The 12,017-nt window shown below is 34.5% G+C and overlaps 1 protein-coding gene across 2 annotated transcripts in view; it reads left to right on the forward strand.

Annotated features, from left to right (window-relative positions):
• LOC111620914 (transcriptional activator protein Pur-beta-like) overlaps window positions 1-11,889 on the forward strand; it is a 99,063-nt gene extending 87,174 nt beyond the window's left edge. For both annotated transcript variants that reach the window (XM_023362942.1, XM_023362941.1), the window contains exon 7: window positions 9,809-11,889. In XM_023362942.1, coding sequence (XP_023218710.1) covers window positions 9,809-9,937 — 129 coding nt within the window. In that variant the 3' untranslated portion in view covers window positions 9,938-11,889. The remainder of the gene's footprint in view (window positions 1-9,808) is intronic.
• The last annotated feature ends 128 nt before the right edge of the window (window positions 11,890-12,017 follow it).

Below are 12,017 nucleotides of genomic sequence, written 5' to 3' on the forward strand. Positions count from 1 at the left end.
TACAATAGCGACGATTATTATTTTAAAAAATTTTTGTTAGGCTTAACATCGATGAAAATTCAACGCAAAATAGGTTAATAGCGATATACTAATATACTAATTACATGGGATATAATAATATACTACACTAATAATGGATTTTTTCATACTTTTCGGTTATCCGACTTTTCAATTATCCGACCAACCCCAGTCCCCAATTAGGGCAGATAATCGAGGTTCTACTGTATTGAGTATGATGTTAGTCTTTCTTAGATAGTTAAGGAGAAATTAGATGGTAATATTTTGAAAAATATCTAAGTACGCACGCTTTTCTAACTTAGATTATTAAAATTTTTATTTGTTAAGAGACAAATTGACATTACAATCTGTAAAAATGTTATAAAACAAAGAACATGACTTTGTCGAAATTACATGCTTTATTTGAACATGTGCTTTCCTTGCCACATGATCTATGATTAGGTACTCTGCATTTTTGAAAATTTTACAGTTTTATTGGTTAAAATTCTATACCATGTTGCACGCACAGATAACCCGAACATGTATAATAAACCTAGTAGTATCGTGACGTCATCAACGAAGACGAGATCGTTAAAAGTGACCAGAATCACCACTGTTTCCAAGAGAGAAAATTAGTCTCTCGTTTTGACATCATTCATCATTGAAAGAAGAGACAAGAGATAAGTGACCAGAATATGGCCCCTGGCTTCCTTATGTGCTTAGCCCCATCAATATCTTAGTAGATAAAACACTGGTAGTTAGTTGTAGGTTTGCATCTCACCAATGGGCTGGTTACATGAAGTTTTTCAGGTTTTCTTCACAAATCTAACAGCTAAGTAGAGTCAGTTTCCTGTAGAAAGTCTTCCTGAGAGGCATCCGTCCTTGCAAGATTTCCAGGTGTTGCATTGCCTTCTTTTATAAGTCTATCCATTCTGAAATACTTAACTGCTTTCTTTATTTGACATCATTGAAAGCATCATCTGAAAACACTGAAAATTTTTGCATAGTGTGTCCAAGTGGTTGAAATAATTCAGATAGCAGATTTCTCAGCAATGTGTGGTCCACAGATCCCTGTGGTTCTAGGCAAATATATTGACAGCAAATTATGCAAATTGGGTAAAGGGCATATTAAAATTTATTAAACAGGTCTACCAGAAGGAGAAGTTGGAGAAACACTAGGTTAATGCATGTAATTAGGGTATTTTGTAGTTAAAGATATGTACTGTAGTTACTCCAGTTTTTCAAAAATTGTATGAAGTTTTTTTTTTTACAATTAAATAAAGATGCACTGTTGATAATAAGAATATTAAAACTATTACAGTGAAAAGTTGACTTAATATGTGGGGGGTGTATAATAGAAATGTAAAGATGCACAAGTATATTTATCAATTTTTTTGATACTATAACTAAGGAATAAGTTTGTAAGCAGTTCTTTAAACTTTGCAAACCATATCAAATCAGTTCATTTTTAAATTTACTGTCAGCCCCCAAAATTTAATTTTAATTTTTACATTTTTTTACAATTTTAGATTTAATAAGCAAATCTTACTACACACAAGACTTATTATTCTATTCCATTCTAAGATTGTATTTTAAAATCACTCAAAATCAGATTTTATAAATTGTAATCACTTTGTTTATTTTTTTCTTTTTTTATTTTGTTTAATGTTCATACAATTATTATAGATATTTACTTCTTTTAATGGTAGTGCAGATTAATTTTAAAACTATAAAGTTCAAGAAATTTATTAAGAGATAAATGTAATAAATATGTACTTTTGTACATGGATTATACAGGATTTGTTAATGAATAATAAATAATAGCTTTTTATTATTTTTCAAAGCCACATAGATTTATGGTTTTGGATTAATAACAAGATAAACTATTTTGATTTAATAAAACATTTTATTTTTAATTTTAATTATTCAGCAATTATAAAAGTTATGTAATTGTTAATTAGAAAAAATAACTAATTAAAAAGTCAAAGAAGCAATAGCGTATTTGCATAGTACAGTACATCATATGCTGTTTTATTTTGTCTATGTGCTGTACTGTAAGGGATGTGAGAGTCAGGGAATTTGTACAAAGTTGGTCAGGGAAAGAGTCATGGAATTTAAAAGAAAAATTTGAGTAGGAACCCAGAATATAACTAAAAATATTTTTTTATGTAAGCAATTTAAATAATTAATTAATTAATTGCTTAAATTAGTTTTTAAAGTTAATCACATGTCTATATTCTTTAGTATATTTTAAATTCCTTGCAATACCAAGAGTTTTTATTTTCTTTTATGTTTTTAATGAAGTATGGTGGTTTTTTCTTACCTTTATTGCTTCATTCATTGCATTTACACTAAAGAATTCATAATGATAATGCTGTATCACTGATTGTATAAATCTAGCTTAAACCCAAAAATAACAATATACATGAATGAGTCAAAACAAAGCAAGACTAATTTTTTTTCCTGTTCATACTGTAGCACTAACAAATTTTGTACCTAAGTCACTGAAAAATGTGCACAAAATATGACATTTTGTTTGGTTGCTAGAGTGCAAAGAGAAAATGCTATCTACTACCCACCTATAACAAAATGGTGGGGTGATGGTTATCATCATTGATTACTGAGGAGAGTGTACTGATATTAGAGACATTGCAGCCAAAGTTAAGAGTGCATTTTTGTAATCTATTAGTTAAGTTCTCATTTGTATTGTCGTTCCTCACTGCAGGACTACGGTCTTGATTGGAATCATGGTAGCTCATGTTACTTAGTACTTTTGTGGGTGATTGATGGCGACATGCAGTTCTTCGAACTTTCTTGACGAGGTGTTCAAGCTCCTCGATGAGCTTAAGGGTTACCTTGCTAGGAATAGGAATAGTAATAGGAAGTTGGGCTCAGGAGCCCATTTGCAGTTTATAACTGTCCAGTTCCAGCGATTGATTGATCTAGTGAGTTCCACAGTGTCAATTTGTTCTGTTCCCGATTCCATTGGCACTCAGTTGGATTCGCTTATCACCAAGGGTGATCTCGTTGGTGTATTTGCTGCACATGCAGAGGGAATGGAGGCAGTTATCTCTGAGGTCTTGGAGACCATTCATTGAATGCAGCAGGTTGTGCCGGCTACAGGGCCAGTGGTGTCTGGGACACCCGGGTTTTATAGTGACGCTGTTAAGTGGCCTGCTCTACCCCTGGATTCAGTTTCGGTGCTCTCCAAGTCTTGTCACACTGTACTGGTGTACAGTAACCTTGAGTCTAATGACTCTGCTTACCAGAAAGGTCTTAACTTTTGGAATCAATCTACATAGCTTAGAAATAGGTGTTCAGAGAATATGCCATATTCAAAAAGGAGGGGTTGCTGTTGATTTGGGGTGTAGTGCAGATGTGGGGATTTTATGTAATGCTGTTTCTGAGGTTTCTGGTTTATGTTCAGTTATCCCAGAAAAGAGACGCCCACTGATCAAGATTATCTCAGTACCTAAATCCATTGAGAGGGACCAGCTCTTAGATGCCATTTATGAGCAGAACAGCTGGGTTGCTGAGTTATATTCCAAAGAAGCACTTTTGGAAAAGATTGGGGTACACTTCCCAATTGGACAGTGTAGTACCACTCACGTTTCTTGGGTTGCAGAGGTCTCTGCAGACCTCAAGTGTTTCTTCCTCAAATAGGAGAAGGTGAACTTGCAGTGGACTAGGTGTAGTGTTGTAGACTATCTCCCATTGAATCAATGTTTCAAATGCCTAAAATTTGGGCATTTTGCCAAGAATTGCGATGCAGAAGATCGTACATGCAGTCAGTGTGGAGGCAATCATGCCTTCAAAGAGTGCAATAAGAAAACAGAAACTCCAAAATGTTTGAACTGCATTAGAGAGAATAATAAGAAAATAGATCATAATGAGCTCAATAAAGTCTGTCCTGCCTTTACTCAATCAAGAACACAGCTCCTTGCCAGAATAGACTATGACATCTAACAGAAATACTGACATTTGCCGTAGGAATTCTCGAATACACATTATACAGATTAATCTGGAATGGGCAATCCCTGCCAGCTCTCAACTCCGACAGGAGATTAACAACTATGATATTGCTCTAGTGCAGGAACTCTATTGTTGCAAGAATAGGGTATCAACGAACACATTATCATTCAGAGCCAGGATGAACAACTATGAGCTGCAGTCATTGTTACTAACCCTACCTTGACAATTATCTCCCACCCAAAATTCTGTTCATCTACCTGCATTTGTATCAAGGTCTATCTTCTTGATTTACACATTATCATCATAAATGTCTATTGCTCGAGTAGGTCAGACATCCATGAAACCATCCAGAACTTGAAGTCAGCTGTGACTCATTTCAGTAACTGTAGCTTTTTAATTTCAGGTGATTTTAATGCGCATTCGCCTACTTCGGGGGCGAATACAAAGACAGCAGAGGTGAGGCCATGGAGGACTTTATTGATGCACATGGTCTTCTGGTGGTTAATGCTTTCAATACCAAGGCATCTGACTGGTGCAAATTTCAGGACACTATTCATCGGATCAGCATACCTTCATCTAGGATTGTATCACATACTGAGGCTAAGGCCTATATTGAGTCAGCTATTTTCCAAATCTCCTCTGCATGCGTGGAATCCATTCCCAGGAGGAAGAACAAAAAACGAGTAACTCCATGGTGAAATTCGGATTTATCTCTTATGCACCAGAACAATAGATTGCACAGGATATTTCAGAGATGTCATGATCGAAGGAGGGAGGAACTGCATATGCAGTACCTCTCTTACCAAAGAGGGTATAAGGAGGCCATTAAGAAGGCAAAACTAGATTCTTGGAAGTCCTTCTGTGCAGGTGTGGGTAGACCCATGGGGGTTTATATATAAGCTCTGTGTAAACAAACTCAAAGCTCAGTTTTTTTTTTTTAGTAGCAATATTGACAATCCTGTCAGTCTTGAAGCCACAGTTTCTGGCCTTTTTGATTATTTCTGCCTTTCTGACTCCCTCGCGGAGGACACTCCTAAGCACTCTGCAATTGGAAGATGCAGGAATGCTGGTGAGCTCTCGGAGGATGACTCACCTTTTACCTTTTCTGAGGTCAATGACTCTATAAACCATCTCCCAAGGAACAAAGCCACGGGTTTAGATGGGATAAACAAAGACATTATTCTAACAATATGGAAAACCCGCCCAGATCTACTTCTCAACATTCTCAACTTTTGCCTCGAGTTCGGTATCTTCCCCCAGCTATGGAAGAAGGCTCTTTTTGTTTTAATACTGAAAAATTGGGGCAAATCTCTTGACATTCAAAGCATGCGAAATAGCTCCTTCCTGTCAGTCTTGGGGAAAATTTTAGATAGGCTCACTTTTAATCGCATTTATTGGTTTTGGATGTCCAGAGGGCTGTTTGTCCCATTAAGCCCAATATGGTTTTTGGTGCCAGCATGGAGCTGTTGATGGACTTAGTTGGGTACATCAAACATCTGCTATGAAGCAACAAATTTGTCTTTGGCCTCAGCCTAGATCTGTGGAATGTATTCAGTTTGGCCTGGTGGCCGCAAATTTTACACAGATTAGGTGAGTTCAATTGTTTGGCTAACTTATTCCATCTTGCTGCAAATTGCTTTGAGGATAGAGAAGCAATTATCTCTCTGGGGCATCTTCAATTTACATTTAAGCTACAATGTGGCTGTTCACAGGGGTCTGTTTGTGGGCCCCTGTTCTGGGATATTTTGCTAGGTTCAATTGGAGCTTCGGTTTTGAGGAAACTAATGATATATATGATTGCTTGTTTTTACCAACCATCTCTTATGCATCTGCTGTTTGGAGTGCTGCTACCTCTGAATCTCATAACTATCGGCTTTCGAGATCTGCACAACAGATTGCTTTATTATGACTTACTAGGTGCTATTCCACTGTTTTGAATGCAGCCCTCCCTGTGGTGATTGGGAAGCTCCCCATTCTCCAATTTCTCCAATTTAATAGTAAATGTTTCTGTATCTCTAGGGGCAAGGATGTTGATATTAATGGAACCATCTTCAATGCCACCATGTTTGAATTAGACAGGCCTGTATATACACTTCCACATCCTGCCTTAAGGAAGGGACTCTCTCCTCATGTTATCTGTACAGAAATTGAGACTTTTGCAGATGGATCCAAATCAACAGATGGCACGGCAAATGCCTTTGTGATCTTTCAGGCTGGTGAAGAGGTTTACAATGATTCCTTTGCTCTACACCTGGAATGTTCTGTTTTCCAAATGCTGTATTGATGGCAATCAACTGGTGCAACACTAACTTTGTGAACAAACTGATAAACATCTTCACAGAAAGTGCTGCGACTGTTGCTGCTTTGGGGAATAAGGATAAATCTTACCATGTTGCAAAAGACATCTTTGCTACAGCTTTACATCTTGTAACAAGTATGCCATCAATTGGATCAAAGGACACAGTGGCATTCTGGGTAATGAACAGGCTGACTTTCTGGTGCAAAATGTAATGCCTAATTCTGATACTCCTCCTGCTTACAGTCTCACTTTTAAGTCAAGACTTAAATACCTTATCTGGGAGAATGCCTTGGAGTCCTGGCAGCTGAATTGGGATGAGATCCCACAACAGCACATAACATACATACAAGAAAGACTTTGGCCATACATGAGGTGTTTAGCCAGCAGAAAAGAGGGAAAGGGGAGGGGAAGAAGGAGGGAGAGGAGATAGATAGATAGAGAAAGGTGGGATCCCTCTAAACGTTGTATGTATGGCTACAGTATCCTCTGTTTGTTGGCGTGCAGTTTTTAGGCTTGAAGGCTGTAGTCCCCCGAAGGGTCTAAAAGAAAACTTGAGTGTAGTGAACACCACGAATAGCTAAGTGTAGAAGTTAGTGCCAAGTGGCTGTTAGTAGGAAGACTTATAACTACTTAATGCTAATGAAATTGAATGTGAGTGCGAATCTTAATACTACTTAACAGCTAGACAGACAGCACAAAAAAACAAGCGAACACAATGACAAACTAGACAAGACAAATGGACGGACAAAAGACAAACACGCAAGACCCCAAATTTTTTTATTTTATTTATTTATTTTATTTTAAACATTAACTTACTTACTAACTAAAAGTAACCTACCATAACCTAGGACAAACCTAACCAGAAATCAAGCTAAGAGTCCATAATTTAACTTACAACTAGGATAATTTAAACTAACCGAATTTAGACTGAAAAGAAAACAGAAAATAAGAATTAAAATACAAAGTTGAAAACAGCTATATACCCACAGTTGAAACAAAGCAAGGGAAAGCTAATTGCCCGAGTGAATGCTCTCAAGAGTTCCACTAAGGGATATGAATGCGAATAGATGATGGAACATTGTATGCTGTGAATGAGTTGGCGTGGGTTGCAAGGCCAGTTGTACTATTTAAGAATAGCAGCTCTCATTAAACTATCCCTAATGTGATTGTACCTATTGCAATGAAAAACTAAGTGAAGTGGTGTTTGGTCCTCCTGAATACCACAGTCACATTGTGGATTGTTCCCAAGGTTAAATCTATGCAAGTATTGCTTAAAGTTGCCATGCCCTGTAAGTAGCTGAGTGAGGGTGTAACTAGGGTAAAAGTGGCAAAGAATCTGCAGTGGTGTCATGGTCCCAGCTGTCTTGTCAGAGAATGATTTGCTTCTTGATGTAATTGTTGATGTACAAATATAGGAATGTAACTGAAAGTACTAGTGACTGGAAGACTTTGCAGCTTGTTTGGCAAGACAGTCAGCGGTCTCGTTGCTGAGAATCCCCGCATGACCCGGGACCCATTGGAAATGTATTCTAATGTTGTTGTCTAAGCGTCTGAGAATGTGGTGTATGAGATGGATGAGTTTTAAGTGGCTGTTGGACTTTGCAATACTGTGTAAAGCTATCCTACTGGCATAATAAATGCGATAGTGTAAGTAGTGTCTTTTGTCCTTCCTATGCCTAATGTGAATTAAGCTCATATAAATAGCTAAAGTTTCTGCCTGTGCTATTGAGCAGTGTGTACCTAGACAGAAATAAGTGTTGTGGAGCTCATGGTCTAAGTTGGAGTAAACTACAAAAACAGCACCCACATTGTCACCCATCTTGGAACCATCAGTGTAAATCCTAAACGTGGGATGATCACCTGGATCTTTGGAGTAAATGTCAGGGGGAAAGCTGTTGGGAGGGTATTTTGTCAATGCTGAATGTTTTGATATCACCAATCAAGGTCAAACAGAGGGGAATCTTATCTACTCTAATCATTTTGTTGACATGCGAGTTTCTATAGTCTCGCCAGGGTAAGGTGACGAGATTTTCCTGCCAAATAATGTGTTAATTTCTAAGTCAAAAGGGCACTAGTGGGTGTGGTCCTATAAGCCTTAGAAATGCGGTGAGCTGCAATCATTTGAAGAGAACAGTTTTTTATGGTTATGGACTTTGGCGGCCATGTGGCCCCAGACCTGTATGGCATAGAGGAGTGCTGGCTGAATTGCACCCCTGTAAATAAGCTTAGTAGCAGTAGGGCCAAGGCCCCATGTATTCTAGCAATACTAGTGACGGCATTGGCCGTATTTTCAGCTTTGTCTGTGATGTATTTGATGTGGGGTGTGAAGTTAATTCTCTCATCAAGAATAACATCTAAATATTTAATATTCATTGTTTGCTTTATTCTGTGAACACTTATTCGAATGGTAAGCTTCCAGATGAGTGGCACATTCCTACCAACTATCATACTTTTGCATTTGTCTGTGTTAATGGGTTGCCTATGCTTAATACTCCACTGGTGAATGTTGTTGCATATGTCCTGTAAGCGTTCACTGTTCCTGTGTGAAGCTAGGATAATTGTGTCATATGCATAGCCTCGTATGCAGCAAACAGCATATAAGAATTTTTATCCCAAAGGTCAAGGAACGTGTTCACATCAAATGGATTCAATCCACACATGATTTAGCCTAATTTTTGACAGAAGACGGGCACTTTCATGTTTATCTGAAAAGGTTTCACCACTCTAATTCTGACTGCTGTCAGCTCTGTGGGGTGCGGGACAATGTCATGCACTACTTATACAACTGTCCTATGCTGGGTGACATCAGGCATCAGTGCATTCAGCATGCCAAATATGTACAATATAAACTGGCCAGTAAAGCCTGATTTTTCTTACAAAGCAATAGCAACTTTAACTTAACAGCCCTAAAAGATGTTATACTTCTAAAAGATAGTAGTAACAAAATAATTAATAACTAATAATTTGTATAAATGCTAATAGTAATATAAAAATAAATAAATAAAAATATGTTCAGGGCATGTGTTCCAGCTGAAAAATATAATATTTTTCAGTTGGGACACACAAAAAGAATCAATAGCAGGTACCAGTACTGGCAGTTGATACTTTTCAAGTTAGTAAAATCAATTTTGCATGTTCAATCACCATATTTGGCATATCTGGCAATAATTTTTTTTAGAGAAAGAGCACTGATTATACCTATATAATTAAGAAACATATGTGATAAACAAGACATAAATTAGTAAAAAAAATTTGGAAAATGAATTCAGAAATTGAAGATTAAGATGAAAATTATATATTGATATAAAATACTCAAAACTGTATTGTTTCTATCATTTAGCTATGCATATTGAATGTTTAATTCTTTTATTTTAAGTTATGTTCATATATAAGTAGAATTTATTTACTTATGAATCTAAATTTGAATTGGAAATTGCATTTACATTTAAAATGATGCTTTTAAAATTTTAATTTAATTATATATTTATATATGTTTTTTTTATTCAAAGTTTTAATGAATTATGCAAATTTTATTTGTAGGTCAAAAGCAATTTTAGAACAGCAGTCACCATTCCAGAAAAATCCTGGTCACGATTTCGGGATATATTTGCTGATTATGTGGATAAAATGAAAGAATTAACAGAAAAATCAATTGATGGCGAGAAATGATTAATTTTTTTTTAATAAACAGAAAAAGACTATATAATTTGAAGTAGTACAAGGATGTTTGTACAAGCTTTGTGCATTCTTCAGAAATTTGAATATTGTGTTGTTGATTTTAGGCACTAATTGCATGTTCCCAAGTGAAAAAAAAACAAAAAAAATAATAAATAAGAGATTATCTTTGATGAACCAAGAAAAATTGTAAATTGTTTGGCCAAGACTTTTCCTGTGTACATATTCTTGTAAGTACTTCACCAAAATTGGCCCCAACTTAATATGGCATTCATTGCAGATGTGATTTGATAGATGATGCCATTTCATCTATTCTTGTTTAAAAACTTACAGTGATGTCTCTTTTAGAAAGATATAAAGTGATCATATTGCAGTGAGAAATGGTACAGACCTTAAATTTCACTCTAAAAGATTTTAGTTTCAAAAACATATAGTAATATTTGAATTTTTATTACATTGTTATCTAATTACGAAACATACTTCTCTGGAATCAAAAGTTAGAATATTTGTATGATATATAAATATTGATGTTGAAGCTGTTTTAGTACCACGTTTCTTAAATTCAAGGCCATTTCAATATAGGTTTAGTTTCTTAAAAGAGATATAGTGGATCTGCTTTGACCTAGTGTCATTTGCAGGAATTATAATGCTTGTTGGAAAGTCATACCTAAAACCAAAAGTATTAAAAATATAAAATTTGACAAAAAAAAAAATAAATAAATAAATAAAACAAAGATACATAGGCAGTCTTTCATTAAAGTATGAGACCTGTATACTAAATTATATACATGAATACATATATGTATATATATATATATATACACAGTGTTTAAACATGTGTAATTCTAAAACAGACCTCCTTTGCTAACAAATAATAATAGATCACTGCCTATAACTCTTATAAACAATAAAATGTTTAATAATGCATTTATAATTTTATTAATGTGAAATGGTTTTGAGTTTTGAACAGTCCACGGTTTGTTTTTAGGATAAAATGATATTGTTAAAGTGGTTATTACAGTTATATTGAAACAATTACTAGTAGAGGAAACCTATTAATTTTTAATTATGCAGTGAGAAATGTAAAATGTTGTTTAAAGATTTTAAAGGAAAGGAGGGAATAAATAATAATTACACTGCCATTCTAAAAAAAGAAAAAAGAAAAAAAAAAGAATTTGGTATTGTATTGATATTTGATGATTGTAAATTTTCAGCATTTTTGAATGGTTACAGTTATTTGTTGACATGTGAAAATTGTTTTTTGAAATACATTAGAGCAGCAGTTACTCTGGTCATTGACTTATTATATATATATATATATATACACACACACATAAATAAAAATATATATATATATTTTCCTCCAGTTTTTATACATTGAGTTTTATTCAAATATCAAAAAGATTTATTTGTTAAAATGTAATTGTTTTTATTAACTATTTTCTCATATATTGTGCTGAAATGGCATATGTTTTCTTTTAAAATCTTACAAAGATTAATGTTAATAATATTATTATTATTATTATTTGTTTATTATTTGAAAGGAAAGAAAGTTATATCAGTTGATATTGGATAGATTGTTGTTTAAGAGTTTATAAAATTTGGATTTTATTGCATTTAAAATTTATTTTATTACAGAGTAATCATAGAATGCTTCTAATGAATAGTACCATAATGGTGCTACTCAAATACCACCCTGTATTTCTTATCATCATCATTTGAAGTTAATGTTCGAATATTAATCATATTTCTCAACACAGATATAGTCAGTTTTGGATAAGGAATGGCCATTAACTGTCCATATTTGTGTTGAAATATGTTAAAAATTTTGCATACCACATTGATCATCTGGCTCTAGAATCACAGAATCTGTTGATTATGATAAAAATAAAAATTAAAAATAAAAAAAAAATAAAAAAAAAATTTAAGTATGCAGCTGCTCTGCTGAAGGATATCCATTTATTGCCAACCCTTCATCATTTCATTGTGATGTTTGTTTTAATATCAAATCTGTTACAATTTATTTTCAATTAAAAAATTACTATAAACTTATATATATATATAAATAAATATA

The sequence above is a fragment of the Centruroides sculpturatus genome, unplaced genomic scaffold, assembly GCF_000671375.1.
Source record: "Centruroides sculpturatus isolate CEXI.00-Female unplaced genomic scaffold, Cexi_2.0 scaffold17, whole genome shotgun sequence".
NCBI classification, from domain to species: domain Eukaryota; kingdom Metazoa; phylum Arthropoda; class Arachnida; order Scorpiones; family Buthidae; genus Centruroides; species Centruroides sculpturatus.